At 32.7% G+C, this 25,902-nt stretch overlaps 1 protein-coding gene across 4 annotated transcripts; it reads left to right on the forward strand.

Annotated features, from left to right (window-relative positions):
• The first annotated feature begins 1,681 nt into the window (after positions 1 to 1,681).
• On the forward strand, positions 1,682 to 23,366 carry LOC139492252 (serine/threonine-protein kinase LATS1-like). Of its 4 annotated transcripts, none has more exons than XM_071280448.1 (7): positions 1,682 to 1,996; positions 4,969 to 5,576; positions 12,830 to 12,926; positions 14,938 to 17,175; positions 19,921 to 20,103; positions 21,052 to 21,158; positions 22,844 to 23,366. In XM_071280448.1, exons 2-7 carry the CDS (start codon positions 5,244 to 5,246, stop codon positions 23,282 to 23,284), a joined length of 3,399 nt encoding a protein of 1,132 aa, XP_071136549.1. In that variant the 5' UTR covers positions 1,682 to 1,996; positions 4,969 to 5,243; the 3' UTR covers positions 23,285 to 23,366. The 4 variants fall into 4 exon arrangements, with proteins under 4 accessions (XP_071136549.1, XP_071136552.1, XP_071136551.1 ...); XM_071280451.1 differs by having other exon boundaries at positions 1,879 to 1,996; positions 19,924 to 20,103; XM_071280450.1 differs by having other exon boundaries at positions 1,985 to 2,153.
• The last annotated feature ends 2,536 nt before the right edge of the window (positions 23,367 to 25,902 follow it).

Below are 25,902 nucleotides of genomic sequence, written 5' to 3' on the forward strand. Positions count from 1 at the left end.
GCTCGGTTATACATTTCAGTATTCAAAATTCATAGAATAAATGCTGTTTGAATAGCTAGATTTCTATGCATTGTGTGTACAATATTTGTGTGTTTATTTTATAATACTTTATTGCACCATAGACAATACATTAATTATTATTAAAGTTTTGTCTGGTTTTCATGAATTTTATAGTCGATGTTTCACGTTTCAAAGTACTCCAAAACCGGCTTAAACTCTTCATATCAATTTGAAAATCAAGTTTGTTTGATAACAAATTTTCCATTTTCGAACGTTCAATGTTCAACAGAAATTAACGTATGTATAAAAAAAAACCGGAAAATTTGGTAGGATTTCCAATCAGACAACTCACCGCAAGAGACCAAATGACACGGAAATTAACTACTATACGTCACGTACGGCCTTCAACAATGACAAAAGCCGCTTAATCAGGCGTCTATAAAAATAACATGTATACATCTCACAAAAACACAGTACATGTAATTAAATGAGTGCAGTTCACCAAAATTGATTATGACTAGGAAGGCAAGGCGAACAAAAAGTTTATTAATTGACATTTAGCCACATATAAATTTTGTACATGAATAGTTTCCCTTAAAAATATATTTCATATAGTCTTGCCATGATTAAAAATCTGAAATAAGACCGGTAATTTAGTGGTTGTCTTTTGTTTATGTGTTGCATATTTGTTTTTCGTTCATTTTTTATATAAATAATGCCGTTAGTTTTCTCGTTTGAACTGTTTTACATTGTCATATCGGGGCCTTTTATAGCTGACTATGCGGCATGGACTTTGCTTATTGTTGAAGGCCGTACGGTGACCTATAGTTGTTAATGTCTGTGTCATTTTGGTCTCTTGTGACCAGTTGTCTCATTGGCTATCATACTTCATCTTATTTTTTATAAAATAGAAAAACTCTATATTATAAATCGCTAGCTATTTCGACGGCACCGGCAAATAGCATCTTAAAGTCACCGTACATTTTCTCAAGCTACAGGATGTGACAAATGGCAAATTTTGTATGGATTATACAGGAAAAAAACACCCGATTATGTGATTAGAAGCTAAACTAAGAATTGTAAATAAAATACGAGATATTTTTAAGAAAATGCATCGAGAATATCAAAAGAGAAGATAGGGTCACCGTGTGTATTTTTAAGCTAAATTACAAAATAACTAAATTCCACAGTAAAGATTTCCTCAGAAAATGCACCATTGTAGAGTTATCTCCCCTTTAAAATGCCTATTTCAAATCATTAAAAATCTAGCAAAAAATAATCTACACTTTCAAAATTATTAATATTAATAATCTTATAAATGTGTTCTTTCAAATGCAAATTCACATAAGTTATCGGCATTCTTGCATTAAATTTTGCTAATTTGTTTGAAAATCTGGACCTTAGATTTTTGTTTTTTTTCCAATCCAAGTTGTCGAAAGACACCCATATCAGTTACATACCGGCCGGGAGTAATTCATACCTAAGAAGAAGATCCCGGCGGGCACATTTTTATACAACCAGATAAAAACATATATTAACTCCCTTTCAATGAACGGGATGCCGAAAAGAGAGAGAAATGCACAGTGCCCCCGTGGAAATGCTATTCGCAACACGATTTACACACATAACACACGTGGTTAATTTTTGTACGAAAGTCACGTGAAAATAATGGAATGTCAACAATGCTGTAAAAAGGGCGTACCTCTGTCAATCAAATAGCTTGATGGAAAAGTCCATAAATGAAATATCAGAAGGTAGAGCGGCATGAATTTTATCAATTGGAGATTACTTGCTCCTAAGATAAATAATTTATTACTTATATTTCTTACAGTTCAAAATATCATATGTTCTGCTAAAATATAAATTTACTCGTCCATAGTTAATTTTAAGAATAAAGATGTAGGTCAAACAACCTGCTACGGAATTTGTGTTTCTTAGACTCGTCCATTTTGGATAGTGGCCGTATTCAGTGCCAGATTTCGACAGAGATTCTTGGGTGAGTGTTATTTGTTTTGCTGCTTGTGTCACCAGAAACAAGTAAAATGAAAATGAAACTACACATTTTAAAAAAAGTAACGAACTTTATTTACTAGAAGTTACAAATTTTGATATGGGACTAGATGCATCCGAACAACATGGCGGATACCAAAAAGGTGTTAAAAACCAACAGGTTAAAGTATATTGTCGTTTACCTATTTTTTATCAGATAATAAAATATCAAAAACAAGAATATATGAGGAACAGTTGATTACACCACAGCAAAACGACTGATTGTATTTTGAGAAAGTTGTCCAGAAAGACTGCTTAATATTCTTCAAATATTTACATTTTTATTGACATTGTATAAATACCTATTAATTTAAGTATCATATATACTGTTTAAGTACAATGTACCATGCAGTAACAAACAGGCACATTACATATTTTGTTATTTTTATCATGCAGTGTTCCCAAACATTTGGTTATTATCAAGCAGTTAAGTTGCCAATTTTCATCAGCTGGTACATGTATTTTATGCAATTATTTTCTATTGATGAGGGGGCCTCGTTTGCCAAAGTCGAAGTCGTAGTCGTACTACTGCAATCACTAGCCAGTCAACACTAAGGTTGTGAGTTCGACCCCACTTGTGCGGGTGTACTCTACTCCAATCTTAATTGACTAGGATTGTCAGTTTTCCTATCGAAGGTCAGTGGTTTTCACCAGACACTCCGGCTTCTTCCACCAATAAAATCTGGCTGCCATGAAATAGCCTAAATGTGGTGCTTAATAGTGGTGTTTAACACCAAAAATCAAATCAAATCTATAGTTGAGTATTAATATATTTATATATAGTGGATTTGGGTATCTTGTTATTTCAACTTATTAATCCCTTTTCACTTTGCTCATGTTGCTGGTGCAAGTGTTGCTTTGTAATGGCATTAGCCTGCTCTTTTTATCAGATCTATAAGTAACAAGGGTGTACATGTCTTATACATGCAAGAGATATATTGGTCTTTCTTACTTATTGATGAATATTCAGTTTTTAGTTGAATATTAAGAAGATGTGGTAAGAGTGCCAATGAGACAACTTTCCATCCAAGTCACATTTTGTAGAAGTAAATCATTAATGGTCAAAGTACAGTCTTCAACACAAAACCTTGGCTCACACCAAACAGTAAGCTATAAATTCCCCAAAATGACTAGTGTACAATGGTGTACATGTTGTACATCATGTACATGTTAAACCTTTCAAATTGGTAAACCAACGGTCTAACCTACATGTATATGGTTCTAACCTATATGAGAAACGAGAAACACTTATGAACCACATCAACAAATGACAACCACTGAACATCAGGTCATGATCAGTATAACAATCATAAAATTGAGAATGGAAATGGGGAATGTGCCAAAGAGACAATCGTATACATGTACCAGAAAATATTTACCTCATATTATGTTTTTAAAGTCTATTCCATACATAAGAATAACAAGAGCATGTACATATTTGTATATGAAAGTGGCTCACTACCACATCGTTGCTGAATGCAAGCTTTATTATATATGCCATCATTCATAAATACCATATGAGAATAAAGAGATGTTGTATGAATGCCAATGAGAAAATGGCCCTTAAAGAAATGACTATCTCACTTAGCAGTACCTGAAAGGGCTGGTCAGTGACTTGAAGAGGCGACCTCTTTAGTGTCTAGGTGACCAGATTTTATAGAAAACTAAGCATGTGGGAGATTACATTTCAATTCTTCTAAAAGTCATGTTTTAATCATCAGAATATAAAAATCCTTGTTGTCTTCTCCTGTGGACAGACTTGGTTAACTTGGCCCAGGACTTTTCTGACTGTAAATTAGACTTCTAGGATCATTATCTTCCTATTATGCCCCAGTTTATTCTGGGTAGATTTGTCAAGTACTCTACCAAAAGTATTTGTAATAACCGTTACATTAGGTCATGATGAACACACAGGACAATGATCATGATGATAACAAAATTGATGAATAAAATATAGCAGGGGTCATAATAAGGCACAGCTAGAATAAATAAAACCAGGACTTAGGATGACTATTCGGGTGACCAGGATTACTGCTTAGAGCAGATCTGTGTTTTCTGAGCAATATAAATAAATATTTTGACTTGCACAGAATCATTCAGTAGTTCTGAAATTTTAATGGTACAAAACATATATCAAGACCGGGCAGCCAAAATAAAAATATAAAAATAAGTATAAAATTAAAGCAGTAACTTAATCAGTGTTGTATTCTCATTAAGGGTAGCAGTAAAATATTGAATTGATTACTAAATAAGAAATCAGGACAGCCCTTTATTTAAACCATGAAGGAATCAGAAACAAAACCACTATTGACATTTTCTCTAATATATCATGCTAGCAGTACTGCACAATTTGCACACCCTTTCTTGTAGTTTGATTTTATTTTAGCACCAATAGAAATAAAAAATCTGTCTTATGTTTAGAGCAATTATAAAATTGTTTTTGTCAATATTTCTTATTTGAAAAGGTGAACAATGATTTAAATGGCATAAATTGTATACAAGTAATGCATATTTTTGTATCAATACCTTAAACAATGTTATTACAGTAAATAAAACAAAATGTGTTTTGCTATATTTTATGAAAAAGATCAAGAATATTTTTTGATTTTATAGGTTTGCTCAAGTCTGCATACAAGCCTATATAGAAAGTTTATACTTGTCGAATATTTATATTCATGGTTTATCTTACTTACTAAATTTTCCAAGAATATTGGTATCCACGGACCACCAAATACTTATGAATCCATAGTATCTCGAAAAATATATTGAGTACAACAATGTACAAGAAGGTAGAAACTATTTATTTCAAGTATCTACCTGTTATATCAATGTTTGAAATGTGAGCAATTTAGGCTCTTGCATTGGGAGCCTCTTGATAAGTTATTTTTTAAACAATTTTCATTTGATTTTTACTTTCAGGTTCTTTAAATGTTGAAAATATAATAATTGGAGTATATGTGGATCTTTCAACATGTCTATGGTTTTGTTGGATAATACTTAGTAACAAAGTGCAAATTATGTGAACACTTTTAATTCAAAGCATTATAATGAGAAGTGATAGAAATATAATGGATTTATAAATATGGAAAATTGGACAAACTTAACTAAGTAACATGCTACAAAACTTGAGTCCTTCAAAAAACAAATTTGATAAGCTATTGAAAGCTAATTATATTGTGAACAAGAGATGAGATATGATACGTAATTCTACCAGTGGAAATGATAATGATGATCCAGAACGTGGTGGACGTCGACCGCTTGTCATTGATAATCAGGGTCGGCAAATGCTCAATGACATTAAAAATGCCTTAAGTCACCATCTTAAAACAAGTAAACCTGAAGGAGAAATGTCACCAAACATTATTAAGCCTATATCAGCACCAGGAAAAAGCCGGAAAGCCTACAACAAGCAAGCCATGGAAGCTATTCACAACAGTTTGAGACCATTCCAGCATGGTAAAGATGAAAAAAATGGCCATAGTAGTGCAACATCTACTCAAGGAAGTGATGAAAGTGAAAAAAATGATGTGAGTTTTTGTTACATATACAAATGTATATCATGTATATATACATGTGTAGCTACAAAATTGGAATTAATAATTTCGGATCATTATTCTCCCACATGCAATATGTTGCGGGGGACATGGAATATTTGGGTTTCAGTCTGCTAATGCTGTCTATTCAGTCATCTTAGCGCTCTAGATCTGTAAAGTGTACAATTTATGCCAGATTTTTATGAATCTTATATCACAAGTTTATATCAGCAGTGCCAATCAATTATTATACGACCGCAAAAATTGAAAATTTTTTGGTCATATGTTGGTATCATGTTGGCGTCGTCGTCTGTGTCGTCGTTGTCGTCCAAAGACTTTTGGTTTTTGCACTATAACTTTAGTATAAGTCAAAAGAAATCTATGAAATTTAAACACAAGGTTTATGACCACAAAAGAAAGGTTGTGATTGCTTTTGGGAGTTTTGGTCCCAACAGTTTAGGAATTGGGGGCCAAAAAGGGCCCAAATAAGCATTTTCTTGGTTTTCGCACTATAACTTTAGTTTAAGTACATAGTAATCTATGAAATTTTGACACAAGGTTTATAACCTCAAGAGAAAGGTTGGGATTGATTTTGGAAGTTTTGGTCTCATCAGTTAAGGAATAAGGGGCCAAAAAAGGGCCCAAATACGCATTATTCTTGGTTTTTGCACAATAACTTTAGAATAAAAGTAAATAGAAATCAATGAAATTTAAACACAAGGTTTATGACCACTAAACATTGCTAAAGGAAGGTTGGGATTGATTTTGGGAGTTGAGGTCCCAACAGTTTAGGAATTAGGGGCCAAAAATGGCCAAATAAGCATTTTTCTTGGTTTTCGCACCATAACATTAGTATAAGTAAAATAGAAATCTATGAAATTTAAACACAAGGTTTATAACCATAAAAGGAAGGTTGGGATTGATTATGGGAGTTTTGGTCCCAACGAATTACTGGCCAATAGGGCCAAAATTAAACTTTGTTTGATTTCATAAAAAATTGAACTATTGGGGTTCTTTGATACATGTATATGTTACAGGGAATTTGTAAAATCAGGGATTTTGTAAAATCACTGGGCTAATCAGTGATTTTGTAAAATCACTAACAGTTTCAGTGGTTTTGTAAAATCCCTAAAATTGTTAGGGATTTCACAAAATCACTGAAAATAGAGCTAGGGATTTTGTAAAATCCCTGATTTCAATTAAGTATAACTTGCTATTAGAAATGTTTTTTTCTTAATATAAAAATAGACTAATGATCACTAATGATTTTTAAATATCATGCGCGTAGCTACGTTTACGTCAAAACGCCCGGGCGTACACTTGAATTTGGCAAAAAAAAATATTTTCATCTAAATATTAGTAAAAGAATTGGTTAACAGTAACCTTGTAGGTCTTTCTTCAATGGCTTGCAATTTCGAATAAAAATGACAAAATTGGTGTTATATTTATATATTTGTTTATTTTCTGTCAAAGTCTAAATCTACCGTGAATTCTATACTCGCTTTCCTTTGTTAAAGCAATTCCTTGTGTACTTAAAGTCGAAATGTGGTATGCATTTGTTTTTGATTATAACCGTGTAGATGTACAATGTAGGTTCAGTATGTGGGTAAAGTTTTAAGATATCAATAACTTTGTCAAACCTTCGTATGATTTTACGATAGCTGGACAAAAACTGTTTATGGTCAAAGGAGTTACCAGCACATCATGACGAAATTATATATGATGAATTTTCCCGTAATTAATGGATTTTTAAAAGGAATTTCTTGAAGTATTTACATTCTGAGGTTAAAATTTGGTACATATAAATTACTTTGTAAAAACCGTGGTCGAGGTTAATGAAACTTTCTTGGAGGAAAACGCGTATGGCGCAAGAATAAACTTTTAGCGGGGATAAATTGCAGTCGAGAACCAGGGTTCCATAGAGAGACCTTTACTAATTTTAATATTGCACCTGAACAACTCAGAAAAATAAGCATTTCATGTTCATTTACGATTCTAAATAAACAATGAATAGATTAAACATAAAAAATAACCATTTTGAATCTAAAGAATGTTGTTACTGATATGAGTTTTCAATGACAGGAATGGTATGTCATTCTCGATAACTGTTAAACTTCCGGAGGCTTCGCACCCGCTCATCTCCTACCAGCTGGTTTATTGGCCTGGACCCAATAGGGCCTCTTGGCCCCTCACCGATGTTCGGGCGTACACGTAAAAATGACCTTGCTACGCTACTGAATATATTTGTTTATTAAACCTATGAGCTAGAACTAGTGTATAATGATAATGACTAAAAGACATGTAAAAGGATATTTAGACCAGTGTGAATTTACTTATTTTCGCATGGCAAGTTTGGGTGACATCCACTGTTACATAATTGCCCTGCTTTTCGATGTATAGTTCCTTTTAAAGTTTGCACACTTTCTGTTTGCGCATTTTTAATGCCATTTCATCCCTACCATCATGACCTATTGATATGTGAATTTTCTGAACTATGCTGTGCGTGTCTTCAAGACATACATAATATTTTTAAAACATCTTCATCTGATAAATACCGCTTTTAACATTTTTTTTTTTAGATATTTGCCACTAAATCATATACCCTAACCCACTCAATTTCTTATACCTTACGTTGTACATGCATGTTTTTCTTCTCTAATGACAGCAATCACTGTGACCTACATGTAATGTTCCGTTTAAAAAAAAATGATATTATTTGTTTTATTTTATACAGTATTTACAGAAAAACTATAATAAACAGTAACTTTTTTTCAAACAAGGTAGTGATAAGAGCTTGTTTTGTCTTCTTTCTGTGGCTCATTGATAACATGTTCAAAAATTTCATCATATTTTCCCCGGTTCCATGTGTTGCACTTTAGTTTTCTGTCAATTATTTGAAGTAACTTTTGTGTGTATGCTCTTGATTTAAAGACATCTGTACCTGAGCCATTGCTCTACAGTATATCAGTTGTATAGTGCATGAAAACTGCTTGAACTTTAGTAAAATAAAGGTTAGATTAACCTCCAATTGAGTGTTACTGTTGTAGACTTTTTTCACAGAAATTTTTCATAAAAATGAATGAATTTATTTTACAAATTCCCTGAATTTAATCAGTGAATCTGTAAAAAAGATCTTAATTATTTCAGGGATTATGTAAAATCACTAGGAAAAATCAGGGATTTTATAAAATCACTAATCAGTTCAGTGATTTTACAAATTCCCTGAAATGTTAGTGATTCTACAAAATCCCTGATTTCACAAATTCCCTGTAACATATACATTGTACCTAATCTAACCGTGTATTTAGATTCTTAATTTTTGGTCCTGTTTTCAAATTGGTCTACATTAAGGTCCAAAGGGTCCAAAATTAACTTAGTTTGATTTTAACAAACATTGAATTCTTGGGGATCTTTGATAAGCTGAATCTAAACATGTACTTAGGATTTTTATTATATTATGGGCCCAGTTTTCAAGTTGGTCCAATTCGGGGTTTAAAATTAAACTTTGTTTGATTTCAACAAAAATTCAATACATGTACATGTATATGGGATTTTTCAATATGCTGAATCTAATCATGTATTTAGATTTTTAATATTTAGGACCGGTTATCAAATTGATTCACATTGAGGTCTAAAGGGTCCAAAATTGAACATTATTTGATTTCATCAAAAATTGAATTCATGGAGTTCTTTGATATGATGAATCTAACCATGTATTTAGAGTTTGGATATTGGAATACCACAAAGGGGTGGTAAGAAATGTCTTTGGAAGTTATGGCTTAATTCGTTAAGGAATAAGGTGCAAAAAAGGGGGAAAAAGGGTTTCCATGTTAATGGACAATTACTTAGTACAAAATATAATTTGAAAGCAGTGTAATGTTGATAATTGAAACTCATTTGAATAGCTCACCGAAACTGCTCTTAAATTATGTATATTGAAATTTGCCAAAAACTTTATTATTAATAAATTCCATTGGAAAAGTGCCAAAAACTTTATTTTAATGAACTTCAATGGCAATTTGCCAATATTAAATGTTGCATTGGAGTTATCTTTCTTTGTCCAGAATAGTCATGATAGTAGTTAAATCAACTTAAATCATGACTATGACATTTTATATTTTATGATGTATTTAAATGAGTAGTTATTGTTGAAAACTCCATAAGAAATTTGAATTGAAATAATTTTTGGAATAAGGGAAAGGGGGGAGGTTAAATTTTTTTTTCTTATTTCAGATTTCAGAAATGAAAAAGAAAATTTGTTCAAATATCAAAGGATTAATATTCAACAGCATACTGAATTGCTCAAAAGCAAAAAAAAACATTTTGAGTTCATTAGACCACATTCATTCTGTGTCAGAAACTATGTATCCAGTTTGAATGAAGTGTTTATACTTGTCCCAACCGTTCAGGGTTCGACTTCTGCTGTCGTATAAAGCTGCGTCTTGCAGAGCATCTGGTTTTTGAAAAAGTTATGGCCTGTGGAAACTTTTATTGCATGGTTAATTACATCATTAGTGCTCTCATGTCATGTGTACAATTCTTGCCAAAATTTAATGAAACTGATTACTGCAATTTCAGAAATTATTGCTACATGTATTTTGTCATTTAAGGAGGCTCGAGGGTATAAAAATTTCAGAAAAAAATTAAACATTTGTTTTTCATTACAAATTTTATTTATTACCTTTTGTAGTTGTTACTTTATCATATGGTACAAAAAACATTCAAAACAATTAATTCGTGTTGGCTTCAGATGACTTTTAAAATGTAAACATCATTGAAAGAGTTCCAAATTATCTCCCTTTGGTGGAAAAATCCATTTTTTGGCTTTAAAATTGAAATATCTCTTTTAACTCATCGGTGACCTATATTTTTTAATATAATTTCGATATATGCTGAACTTAAACTAAATTATTGTAAAATTTGAGCGATTTCTGTAATAAATTTCTTTTTTTATTTCGATATTACATTTATTTCTCCTATTAGTTCAACAGAAAAAAAACACTTTTACAAAGATGTATGCTTCTTTCGAAGGCAGATTGTGAGCGCAAATGAACGGTGACCCCATTTTTTTATTTTATTTTTCTATTAACTATAAGATAAAGTTCATTTATAGAAATCTATAGAGAAATCCTATATAAATAATTTAGACCCGCGAACCCCCTTAAGACTTAAATGCGATTTTGATTTTTACGATTTTGAGAAAAAGCCTGTTTAATTCATATAAAATATTTCAAAATGTGAGTTTAATTTATTGCATTTACAACTCTGTTGCATTTTTCGCAATAATAAAAACCTCGCAATAATTTCTGAATTTACAGTATATCATACATTTCATACCTTAAGTACTAGGTTTATATCAGCAATGATGAGTTAAAAAATCAAAATGCCCAGTGAAAACAGCCTAACTAGAATATTTCAGTAAAAGTATAGATCCAGAGCAACAATTGGAATTGTATATATACATTCAAATTCAAATTCAAATTAAAATTCTTTATTTCTTAATCACAGGGCTCTTTCAGGCATCACAATTATGCTGTCTTCTGTCTGCAAAGTTGAGCTTTAAAAATTCACACAGAATATTTAAAAATGTGTTGTGTTTGTTTATTATATATAAACAGGTTATTTATATTTTAATATTTTTTCTCAAGATTTCAAAAATTGAAAAAAAAATTCTTCAAATATATTTTTTTGGCCAAAAAGGAGGGTTAAACATTTTTGGGGAGGGTATACATTTATTATTTTTGGAAAATCATGCTAAGGATTCTTAAAGTAGACCCATCCTCTCTTATCTCATAATGACCAAATTTGATAACTACATGTATTGAGTCCATACATAACATGACAGACCTCTCAATACTGTACACAATAACTTGACCTCATTATTGATGTTTGATCTATAAAGGTCAATGTCATTAGCTGGTCTCTGTCTTCATTCTCGACTCCTAAGAGTCGAGATTAAGAATTGAACGATGTACAGTTAGTGCGTGAATTTTTCTTGCTACCAGCTGATTGGAAGATATTACGAGACGTGAATAATCAAAGTTTATTGATTGGTTAGGACAATCCAAACCAAGTAAATGTCCTTCAATCCCTTAGAGTATCGGATTTGTTCTCTTTATTTTAGCAATTAGATTTTACACAGGTAACCTTTATCTATAAATAGTCGAATCTTCTGGAGTATACATTTACAACAACGTTTAAGGTGGCACGGTAGTATTTCCTAGCCCATTAGGGATAATGATAGCCTTTTTAGAATTTTCACCACTTATAACACTGCAAAAATTTCTACATTCACAGTTAACTGAAGTACATGTACTTTCATTTTACTATTCAGAAATGAATTTGAATATGTATCATGACCGTTTACTTTTCTAGCTATTTTTAAAAACCTAAGGCCACTAGTACTTTTAGGTCTTTTAATTATGGTGCAGTGAATACGAAATTTAAAAAAATTCTCAAAAATTCATTTTCATCTGTATGTAAAAATATTTCATATTTTTGTACACCTGATTCATCCCTCAGTTTGGGAAAGTATGTTCAGTTGATACTGTATTTTTTGTCCAATCACACTGTTTGGATACATTAACCTAAGTAGGGTACACAAAAGAGCAACCTAAATTCTGGAATGCAAATACTACCGTGCCACCTAAACAATACTACTTCATAGCGTGTGACCTCACGTGTGTGGTAAAATTTGTTGATTGATGCACGGGGCTATTTTAGTAAAGGAATTAATCTACAAAGCGAGAGCACTTTCCATTTTCATTAGCTAAGAGTCGAATAGCCTTTTTGAAAGGCTAACGCTTGTGTGTCATGTGTAATTGATATATTTGTAAATACAATGTACATGAATATTAGATATGCATTTCTTTAATAAAATTAATATTGAATCTGTTGAATACATATACTAGTATATGATACATGTAGATTTTAATCTTTTACCTTATACATTGTTCATTGGCAAATGGTAAATTTGTATATATACATGTACATATGCAATCATGCTATGATGTCCTTGGTGTTCACTGTTGGTGTCGTTTAAAAAGAAAATTTGGTTTCCAAACAATTACTTTAGTTTAACATGTTTAATATGCATGTTTCAGTGAATGGAACTGTATGAAATTTTACTAGTATGTTTGTATTTTATACTCATGATAACAAAATTCCCTTATCATGTTTAGAAAACATTGAAATCAGATGTATATCATTACCACACAATGTTTTAAAGGATTTTTCCTCTGTTTCAGGACATCATCCGACAGATTTCTAGCCTTAGTAAACAGGACATAGAAAGAGCAAGAGCTGTCCAAGAACCCAGAAATGGCATCATCAAACAACATACAGGTAAGAAATTAAACAACATACATTTGTACTGGTAAGACATCAAACAACATACAGGTAAGACATCAAGCAACATACAGGTAAGACATCAAACAACATACAGGTAAGAACCCAAACAACATACAGGTAAGACATCAAACAACATACAGGTAAGACACCAAACAACATACAGGTAAGACATCAAACAACATACAGGTAAGACATCAAACAACATACAGGTAAGACACCAAACAACATACAGGTAAGACACCAAACAACATACAGGTAAGACACCAAACAACATACAGGTAAGACATCAAGCAACATACAGGTAAGACACCAAACAACATACATTTGTACATCTAAGACATCAAACAACATACATTTGTACAGGTAAGACATCAAGCAACATACAGGTAAGACACCAAACAACATACAGGTAAGACACAAAACAACATACAGGTAAGACATCAAACAACATACAGGTAAGACATCAAGCAACATACAGGTAAGACACCAAACAACATACATTTGTACATCTAAGACATCAAACAACATACATTTGTACAGGTAAGACATCAAGCAACATACAGGTAACATACAGGTAAGACATCAAACAACATACAGGTAAAAACCCAAACAACATACAGGTAAGACATCAAACAACATACAGGTAAGACATCAAACAACATACAGGTAAGACACCAAACAACATACAGGTAAGACATCAAACAACATACAGGTAAGACATCAAACAACATACAGGTAAGACATCAAACAACATACAGGTAAGACACCAAACAACATACAGGTAAGACATCAAACAACATACAGGTAAGACATCAAACAACATACAGGTAAGACACCAAACAACATATAGGTAAGACATCAAACAACATACAGGTAAGACATCAAACAACATACAGGTAAGAACCCAAACAACATACAGGTAAGAACCCAAACAACATACAGGTAAGACATCAAACAACATACAGGTAAGACATCAAACAACATACATTTGTACAGGTAAGACATCAAACAACATACAGGTAAGAATTGTTATTGCTGAATATTGCTAATTAAGGAAAGGTATTTTCTCCAAACATTGTTTTTGTCACAGAAATTAATATATTACATTTCTACATTCCCCAATGACATAAATAAAGTTCAGTTTATAGATATCCATAATTTTGTCAATTTGAAAATAAGGAGATGTGGTATGGTTGCCGAAGAGACAAATATCCAGAAGAGTTAAAATATTGAAGATTAAAGCTATCAAAGGTGATCATACAACCTTCAACAATGAAAAAACCTATACTGTATACCAGAGTCAGCTATAGGCTCCTGACCTGGGATAGGCACATTAAGTATGTGGCTGGGTTAAACATCTTTGTGATTACAAAACTCTCCCGCCTAAGCTTGGAACGATTCATACCGGTAAAATAAGTTGTCAGGCTGTGTATAGGTTGTGTGTAAGTTGGCAGCCAAAAACATTATACAACATTCCTGACACGATTGGAAGAAGTACCTCTGGCCAAGGGAAGCCAGTCAATTTGGTACAGAATTGCTAATAAAATAACATATGTTTTTGGGAAGAAAGCTAAATGAACACACTACCTTTACACAGCATGACAACTTATTTTATAATTCGTTCCACTGTGCAAGAAAACAAACACATCTTGGCAGAATAATTTTAACAAATATTTTCACAACAAAAACATTTTATTTTAATTTCTTTTTATAGTTTAGACTTACAATGAACTTTCACTTTCAGTTGCTATTTATAACCATTTCTTACCATAGTAACATTGTGACGTTTAAATTTTAACAACCCAATTTTGTACTTCAGCATGATTTTATGTATTGTTTTTATCCAGATGATAGCACCGAAACATGTGATCAATAAAATTTCTGCAGCAGTCCTGAAAGTGTTGTAGTTTTAAGACATACTTTTTTACAAATTCATATTTAGAAATCCTTGGACACCCATTTAGATTTGAATGATTTATTAATTCACCTGTTGTATATATTTCAGATTTTAAACCAATTCCTAGGAAACTTACTGAGAGGTCAGAAAGTCCCAGTGTAAACTCTGTTTCACACAATAGATCATCGGAATCTGATGTAACGTCGTCTTCACTTGTTAATGGAGATCAAACTCCTCCACCCGTACCTCCAAGAGCTCCAATAGCTCAAAGGAGTCAATCACCTCCAGTAAATGTACAGAATTCTTTTGACAATTCCTCAGTACAAGGAAAAAAGATTTCGTCATCTGTTGTTAAGCCATTATCAACCTCACATAGACAATATATTGCTTCTAGTGTCCCTGTGAAGCAGGCAGCACAGTCTCCTCAACCTTCCCCACAAGGAAGTTTGCCCGTAACCCCTAACAGGGGTATGAGTCCAGTAAATGTTCAGAGGCCAGTGATTCATCAGGTCTCAAGTCAACCTGTGCGTGTTCCCACAAATGCAGGTGGTAATATTACAATTCGATATAAACAGCAACCACCTCCACCTTATACACAAACTCATTCTAACAGTACAGGAACAGTGATACAAATTCATCCAAATCAAAATGAACAAATAAATTATTACCCTGGGTACCCTGTGGAATATATTTCTTCTTCAGACACAAGTAATGTGCCATTAAATGTTCAAAATTTACAAATGAGAGGTAGTAGTGGGTCATCCCCAATGGATGCTTGGTCAGCAAAAACATCATCCATAATAATGACACCTGTAAAAAGTCAGGTGGTTCAGAAACCAAAGTTACAAACAGCAACGGCTCCTGTTCCAAATTTGACTGTCACTTCACAGCCAAATTTTGTATCTTCATTCCAAGCTCAAATAAATCCTTCACATAGTCAAAGTTTAGCGGTAACAAACTCAAATCCAGCAATGAGGGATGTTCATATAAAAATTATGCGACACCAAAATCAACAGGAGGGATACAATGTGACATCTGATGGTACATTCTTTCATGGAAATGGACGTCCACAAATTCAAATCCACCTTCAAAATCGTGCTAAAGCACAAGTTGCACCGCCTGCCTATGGTATGTATGATCATTTCAGATCTGATAACTCTACACCGAGATCTGGATCTCCTGTATCTCGAACAACAAATCAATCTCCAATGTCAATGCTGTCTACAGCATCCTCACCTTCAACTAATTCTGATGTTCCAGATAAACCACCACCTCCATATCCTGGTCGACATTTAGCTCACGGACCTGTTCAGATTGTCACTCCTATTCCTCAGCATCAGACAACTGCAGGTATGCAAAACATTATAAGAAACGTAACATCGTCTGCTCAGCAACAAAATGATCAACCACCTCTGCCTCCAAGAGCTCCCAGACCTCTGACAGAGGCTGATCCTTCAAGACCTCCACCTATTCCTCCACCTCCTGTATCTAAACAACAACAGAAACAGGAGGAGGATACGGATACAGAAACATTGTCAACTGTGTCCGAAAGTAGTGTACATGAAAAAACTAGGTGTACCTCACCAATGCCCGAAAGAAAGCCAGAATCAAGAGAAAAGGATAGATTACGGAAAGACACACTTGTTAGAAATTATTCTCCACAAGCTTTCAAATTTTTCATGGAACAGCATGTTGAAAACTTAATAAAATCTCACCGGGACAGGGAAAAACGGCGGTTGCAATTAGAACGAGAAATGGCAAAAGTAGGATTGTCAGAAGATGCTCAGTTGCAAATGAGAAGAATGTTACATCAAAAGGAATCAAATTATATAAGATTAAAAAGAGCAAAAATGGAAAAATCTTTATTTCATAAAATTCAAACTTTGGGTGTTGGTGCTTTTGGTGAGGTAACACTGGTGCGCAAAAAAGATGTTGGTCATCTTTATGCAATGAAAACTTTAAGGAAAAGTGATGTTCTAAAAAGAAATCAAGTTGCTCATGTTAAAGCAGAAAGAGATATACTGGCAGAAGCTGACAATGAATGGGTTGTAAAATTATATTATTCATTTCAAGATCGAGACAATTTATATTTTGTGATGGATTATGTGCCTGGTGGAGACCTTATGGGGTTGCTTATTAAAAAAGGAATCTTTGAAGAACCATTAGCAATTCATTACATTGGAGAATTAGTGCTAGCTATTGAAAGTGTGCATAAAATGGGATTTATTCATCGTGATATCAAACCAGATAATATTCTTATAGATCGTGATGGACATATTAAACTCACAGATTTCGGACTATGTACGGGATTTCGTTGGACCCATAACTCGAAATACTACCAAAAAGGTAAGAATTCAATCATTATTTGTTTATACCAATATAGAAATGTTAGAACATACATTTTAAATTAATTTCCATAATCATGATGATGTATTAGGAAAAATTCTTCAATCACTAAAACATATTGATCAGTTATTTTATATTGACCATGTGCTCAGCTTTTCTAATTTCTTGCCTATATATATCAGTACAAAATTCTTATCAAATGACATTAATGGTAATTTTTGGTGAATGATGATAAATTGTACAGCGACTTTCATGGAACGACAACTGTAGCTAAATATCACACAACCCAATTTATAAAGATGAAAATTCAGGTTTATTTAATTGCAACCTATTCTCCGAAAAAAACCATGACTGTTTGTACAGTCTGCACTATAAGCCAATGGTGTGATACCTCAGACTTGAAAAATTTTATTCAGACTAGTATTAAGTTTTGTTTAGACACACAATAAAAATGTTGGAATATTGGTCCGGACTAGAAGTCTGAAAAGTTTTTGGTGCAGAATGCGATACTTTTAAACTTAATATGCTGAATATCTATATTATATTAACTGCAAGTAAATGTGACAGACATAATATTATTCTTGAGCACATGTTAAAAATCTATGGATATACATTTGATTACAATTTCAACTTCCTGTTACATTTTGTATTAGTCCAGGAAAATATGGGGATTTCTATATTACATTGAAAATCTATATTTTTATCTGGATCATGGCAAATGAAGACTTAGATTTTAATACAGTCATGACAGTATATATACATGATATGGTAGTCTGTATCTAGATTCTAGACCCTGAATAGAAATTTCCAAATGAGGCAGGAAAAATACATGTAAGGCAAATTGAACAAAAATCAAAAATGTCCTAACGGTTTAGGACATTTTTGATTTTTTTGTTTGAGGACTGCCCTCAATGCAGTTATAACATCTAAACTGTCACAACCTTTGGAAATTTAGAGTTGTGCCAGTTCAAATCGAAAATAACTATTTTCATTTGTCATATCTTTGTAATCTTTGCGCCGTGTTTGGAAATTTTAAAATTGTATCAGCATCTGTGGTGTTTGCTTAAATTGTATAAATTTCGAGATTTAGAAAAAGTTTCTCAGTTTGAATATTTTGACATGATTTATTTGACATCGTGCTATTATCGAAGAAGGATATCCGTTATCCGAAATATCTAATATTTGTTCATTTTATAGTTATTTAATGGTGATGTTGTACCCTTTTTGACTTGTTATATACAAATGTATATATATACAAGTTAACAGATCAATCTATTTCATGATTATCCTTCCGTTGGGACTCTTGCAAAGTCCTCGTCCCCATTAGCATGGTCAAACAATTTTCAATTGACCTTAACCTCATTTCAAGGATCAGTGATCAAGGTATCATTTTCATGGTCAAGTCCATATCTCAAATACTTGCAAAAGGTCTACTATATTTTTGTGTGGATGGATCATCAGGTGTATATATGCCCAACTAGCAGGTGTCATCTGAACTTGACCTCATTCATTGTTCAGTGGTTAAAGTTAAGTTTTTATACGACCGCAAAAAAAAATGTTTGCATTGTATTGTGCTATCATGTCGTTGTCCAAGGACACATTTAGTTTCTGGATAATAACTTTAGTTTAGTGATGGATCTCTATAATTCTTATACGACCGCAAAAATTGAAAATTGAAAAGTAGATACCGTACGTGTACTATATAAGTAATTTAATTTATGTCAACTATTTTTGATACATATATTGATTGTAATTATAAGGTGTACATGTCTGTCTATACATTAAATATAGTAGGTTATATGGTTTCAATAGTTTTACATTTGTCATTTTTGGAGCTTTGCTTATTGTTGAAGGCCACACATGGCCTTTAGTTTTTAATTTCTGTGTCATTTGGTCACTTTTGGAGATCTACAGATAAGTCACTTAGCCATGTTAGCAGAAGTGATTTAGTCACCTAAATGATGTAAGAAAAAAATACATTTAAATTTATGGATATGTTCTGACACTCATTAATAAGTTATTATTCAGATTACAACACACATTTGTTAATGTAACAATAATCATCCCTTTCAATTCTGTAAATTTTAATGGCATGACCCCTTAGGTTGTTTATTTAGCAATATATGTATAACAATTAAAATAACAATTCACTTTAAAAAATGCATTTTTATCAAAGATTTTATTATCAAAACAATGCTTGGTAATTAACACAGTATCCTTAAATGTGCAAATCTTACATTCTGCTTACATATAGAATTAATGAAGAACTAAATGAAATTGAATTTTTCATTCTTCTAGAAAGGACTCAATGGGTATCTGTATAAAAAGTATATATTTAGTTGTAATACTATGAAACTACACCAAGTCTTAACTATTTTGTGTTAAAATGAGCTTAAAAAATCATATTGCCCAGTAATGCCCAGTATTACCCATTTCTGGCAGTATTGCCCAGCCCCGGAAAACCCGGAACCTGGGAATTCCTGGGCGGGTAATACTGTGCCAACCCTGATTGACAGTGGTACCTCTCTGTGATATATATCTATCAATATTATGCACAGGTTCCATATCAGTTTTTGATTTCATATCATTTGAACTTTTTTTTGACTGCTTTCAAACATTATTTAACACTGTTTGTTGATGATTTAATAGATACCTAATTAAATAAAATATTTCAATTTTAATTAACATTTGTCATTAACAACCTGTCATGCCTGTACTGATTCATTATACATGTATATTTTTTAGCAGATGAATTACATAGCAGACAGGATTCAATGGATGTGAATTGTACCCTTGATGTTAAATGTAATTGTGGAGAAATTCAGAAACCGTTACAACGTAGAAAAAATAGAGAACGACATAGATGTCTAGCACACTCTTTAGTTGGGACACCAAACTATATTGCACCGGAAGTCCTTCTTCGATCAGGTATTTCTTCAGAAAAAACATACACAACATGCACAAAGAGAAACAGAGTCAGACAATACAATGGCAAGAAACAAACAACAAACAATAGCAGTCCACAAATTTTTAACACAATTCACAGTTAACTAAAGGTTCAGCAAAATAAAACCCATCAAAATTGACAGATGTTTATTCTTGTTTCCTATAGTTGTACATATCATGTACATGTATTTGAAAATTAAAAATGTTTGTTAAAACAAAACAAAACCTAAATTCCTAAGTATATCTTATGAACACATCTCTATCTTTTAGTCCGCCATTCATTATATCTGGGTTTATTGACATACTCCAGATTTTTTTAGATTGGGGAAAAACTCTGAAGGCATAAAATAATCTATTTTTTTTCTCACTCTTTAAAAGAAATGAAAGAGATTCTTTAAGAATTTTTTTCCTTTCAAGGGTACATAAATTTGATCATGTGGATGGTATGCAGGATGTAGGAATCCTCTTTCTCACCAAACAATTTTTAAAGAAGACAGCAATCATGGCAATGAAAACAATGTCTGAACAATATATGCATGATATGTAAAGTCAACAATATTGTGTTATTTCATACAAATTTACTATACCATATATAGAACTCATTGAGTGTGGATACCACTTTGACTATATATATATATATGCATATATGCAGAATGTTTAAACCCAAGTATTAGCAATGAGAAGTCCAGTGTTCTAAAAATGTTGCGCATGTTATACATTGACACTTTCTGAAACTTTGAAATGATTCAGCATGAATTCAAAATTAAGCTCGTGACAAACAAAATCATATTCTAATTTTTATTGAGCATGCCACTTGTGAGCAGAAAGCTCGAGATCTGGCAAGGCAACATCGGCAGAAATGGCTGCGTAAGCTTTAGGGACTGAAGTTGTTTTTTTTAAATGTTATTACGTTATTGGGTTTTTTTAAAGGTTACTCAGAATCCTGTGATTGGTGGAGTGTTGGTGTGATATTGTATGAAATGATTGTTGGACAGCCACCATTTTATGCCCCAACACCAGCAGAAACACAGTATAAGGTAAATGTTAGATGCAATTATTTATACAAATCAGGATTTTTACATTATCATTATAGATGACTTCCCTGTACAAAATTTGGGGGAAGTGATTTCTCAATTTAGTGCAAGCAGCACTTGTTTGTTTAGTTGAGCACTGTATGTTTAAATTCATATTTATATCTATCAGAAAAATTCTTTCATTTATAGAATAGATCTGAAAATGAAATATAAATATGCCATACAAATTACATCTTGCACAAATGATCGATTATTTCTTCAGAACGTTTGATATGAAACTATTCAATACTTTCAATATATTTCTACTAACATCAAAAAAAGGAAAAAGTACAAAAAGCTAAGATTTTGTCTGTTTATAAAGCTCTTATTAATAATAATTTTCGGACTTGTACAAACATTAGACACACATGAGGTTGGGAAAAATTTAAGAGAAGTATTCAAAGTTACCTTAGCATGACCCTCCACTTAAAAATCCGGTGATTGCAATACGCATGGATCTGTCACTGAAATAAACTATTATTTAATTGTACATGCAGGGGCGGATCCAGCCATTTTAAAAAGGGGGGGGTTCCCAACCCAGAGTAAAGGGGGGGTTCCAGCTATATGCTCCCATTCAAATGCATTGATCAGCCAAAAAAAAGGGGGGGTTCCAACCCCCGGAACCCCCCCTCTGGATCCACGCCTGACATGTTATACATGTGCTTAATATCCATGCATCTTTGTTGATTGTTTACTATAAGGTGACAATCGGTAAAGTATGGCTTCAAAACACAAAAACTAATGAGCTGCCATATTTTCACTTCATAACAGACAAAGAGAAAAAAAAATGACAATTATACGATATTTTTGCATTAGAAATGATAAAATCATGCACAGAAGTTTATGACATATACATGCCTTGGTTCAAGAATTGGATACACATTATTTTTCACCAGTCACTTGTTTCATATGACTTTAATATATAAAAAAGAAGATGTGGTATGATTGGCAATGAGACAACTATCCACAAGAGACCAAAATTACACAGAAATTAACTATAGTCGCCGTACAACCTTCAACAATGAGCAAAGCCCATACCGCATAGTCAGCTATAAAAGGCCCGATATGACAACGTATAGCATATTATGCACCAACTCTTTATAAATGTGGTAGCTATTTTACAATCACCATACTCATATATTTCTTACATATAAGGCAGCAACCGGAAAAAAAAGTTTGTTTCCAGGTTTTGGTGAAAAAAATAATTTGTTTTGGAATCTGAGTAAAAAAAATTGTTTGTTTCACCCTCAGCTGCCACTATATGTAATGCTAAAATTGAAAGAAAAAAATTGTCTTCGGTTTGTCGCTAAAAAAATAGATTGTTCTTTGCCGAAGGCGAAAAAAAAAGTTTGCACAGAAAAAAAACCATAGCCCCCCCCAGAAAATCAAATGGTTGCTGCCTAATGGCCATGTTTAAAAGTTTGTATCATTTTTCACTTAAATTTAAATGCAGGCTTTCAGAAATTTGAATTATCTTTCATGAAAGCATGTTATACAGTGTTACACATTTTAACATCCATCATCAACTTCTTGTTTACAAATAGCTTAAGCAGTGTTATCATTAATGAGCAATATCTCACAGTTCACTTTGTTGTACATCAAGTCTTTGCTGTAAATGAGTATCACATAATATCTTGTTTTTTCCACAGGTAATTCATTGGTATGAAACTCTGAAAATTCCAAGAGAAGCTAACTTATCACAGGCAGCATCTAATCTTATATTGAGACTTTGTTGTGGAGCATCAGAACGTGCATTTGTTGATGAAATCAAGCAGCATCCATTTTTTAATTCAATATGTTTTGAAGGACTTCGTCACAAAACTCCACCTTATAAACCTCAGATCAAATATGCAACAGACACATCTAACTTTGATGATATAGACCCTGACAAAATAAGAGGTAGTGACTCAGAAGATGAGATTAAAAAACCTGATCACCCAGTCAATGGCAAGCACCCAGAACATGCATTCTTTGAGTTCACATTCCGCAGGTTCTTTGATGATGGAGGACATCCTTACCCAGTCAAAGAACCAGACAATCAACAAGAACAAACCAAGACTAATGAATCAAATGCACCTGTTTATGTTTGATGTATAACATGCAGAACTAAGTCATTTGCTCTTAATTATTTAAGTATATATATTTAATGAAGTAAAAATTTAAATTATCTTACATTATTTTTCAATTAATCAATCAAGACAATAGTTTTAGGTTAGACAAACTATATTTGCTAAGAAGTACTGGTAACTATTCTTGAAAGTTTATTCAAAGGAAAATTGTCTTTGCTGCATTATTTTAGTGTACTGTGGTCAGCCTGTCTGTCCACACACCCACAAATATATAGGTATTTGGTTTGTCAATGTTACATTTTGTACAGCTAGCAGGGTAGAAACTTTTTATTTTGAAAACAGATATACATGTACTGAAAATATGGATCTGGACAGCATTTCTAAATGCACTTTAGTCTTTCTTGACGAGTCAAATGCAAGACATAGATATGCCGTTTCCGGTGTCGGCGACGGCGGCGTCAACAATATATTAGTTTGTGATTAGGTCTTGTTTATGAAGGACAACTAGTGGTAAGTCAATGATATTTGGTTTGCAGTTGTATTAATATTAGCACATCACATTACCATGGAGATTATTTGGGCCCGCCCACTCAGTTATGGTCTATTGACTTAGAAACTTTTGCTAAGTTTCCATGTATTAGTTTGTGAATAGGTCAGTTTATGGGGAACCACTAGTAGTAAGTTATTGATAATTGGTATGCAGTTGTATAAGCATTGGCCTATATCATTTTCATGAAGATTATTTGGCCCACCCTCTCAGTCATGGTCTGTTGACTGAAACTTTTGCTTAGTTTTTATGCATTAGTTTGTGATAAGGTCTAGTTTATGGTGAACCACCAGTAAGTTTGGGTTAACTTGTCCTATTTAATAATATGAGTGGTCGGTTCAAATAACTGTTGGGAATTAATATATAAAATATAGAACAAGGCCTTTTACAAGGGAAAATATGAGGAAAATAGAAATTGTTTGATTTACGCCATGTACACCAAGTCTTCCAGTGGCAAGTATTAAAGGCATATCAAGACGAGTTAATGTATGTCTGTTTAGTGCTAGGACGACACACTGAGCTGCAATATTAATTTGCCATTTCACATTGTTAAGTCCACAGGAAACCACATCAACCTGCCTGGGCAAATTGTTCTGACTCAAACAAATATTATGATCATAGATTTTTAGTGTTTGATCACTAGAAATGAAAATAAGTGTTGTCCAATCGATATGTTGAATATAAAAAGTGAATTATATCCACAAAAAATAGTAAAGACAGCATTATTGTTACAACATTGCACTTTAATGAACATGTATACTGGGACTAGTAATATGTATTTTTGATTTAAAACTTGAACACTTTTGTTTGAACTTTACATTGTTACATATATTTGTTTAAATATTCATTTACAATGGCAGTTTCTACACATCAAGTATGTTGTTGAGGGACCATGTTTCTGTCCACATATTTTTGGTGAAACCACTAGGCAGCCATGCAGCAACAAGTGATGGAGCAACAAGTGATGCAGCAATGTGCACATCAGTTTTGCAGGCTTTACAATTCCACTCTGCAGTATCCAATTTTGATGAAGTTATAGATCTTTCAATGGTTGTAAATATAGGAAGATGTGGTATGAGTGCCAATGAGACAACTTTACATCCAAGTCATAATTTATAAAAGTAAACCATAATAGGTCAAAGTACGGCCTTCAACACGGAGCCTTGGCTCACACTGAACAGCAAGCTATAAAGGGCCCCAACAGTTACTGTGTGAAAACCATTCAAACAGGAAAACCAACAGGCAAATCTATATAAAAAATAGAAAGAGAAACACCATACGTATGAACTACATAGACAGACGACAACTACTGTACGTCAGATTCCTGACTTAAAACAGGTGCAAACATTTGCAGCGGGATCAAACGTTTTAATGGTACCAAACGTTTTAATGGTACCAAACTTTCTACATCTTCTGAAACAATAGTTTAACATCACTACATAGAAAAACACAGCTTAACTATAAAAAATGCAAATAAACACACAATGAACGAATAAATGCCATGCTTCAGATGAAAAATATTTTTTACTCTCATGATGTTAATACATGTATTTTCATTAACTATATAGTTGAAAACATGGGAGGTTGTTTTATGTTGTCTTTTAATATAATTGCATCCCAATTTTTAATTGTTCACCCAAAACAAATTTGTTTGGTTATAGGAATCACTTCATCTCAGGTTCAAAGTAAAATGACAGTAAAAAGGCTAGATGTGCAGTAAACAACATAGAAGTTAAAACTTATATCTTGCTGCATTGCACCTTGGAACAGAACATCTATGTATGTTCCTGATTGAACCATTGAACTATTAATTCCCAGACCCTTAATAGGAAAAGTTCTGCTTTTATAATTTTTTGACAATATTTTAGTCTCAAGCAAAATGTATAGATTCAGTGTAAGGCTTTAGTTTTTAGGGATAACATCACAAATATGTAGGATAAAGCAAATATGTAATTCACATAGTTAAGTATATGGCTACTGATTTTTGGTATTTTGGCTTCAATGCCAATTTTATCTTTTATATACTGTACCTGTTAATTTTTTTTTTTCAAATTAAGTTAAGAGGGGGCTGAGTTTCAATGACATAACTACA

This window comes from Mytilus edulis, chromosome 10, assembly GCF_963676685.1.
Source record: "Mytilus edulis chromosome 10, xbMytEdul2.2, whole genome shotgun sequence".
NCBI classification, from domain to species: Eukaryota; Metazoa; Mollusca; class Bivalvia; order Mytilida; family Mytilidae; genus Mytilus; species Mytilus edulis.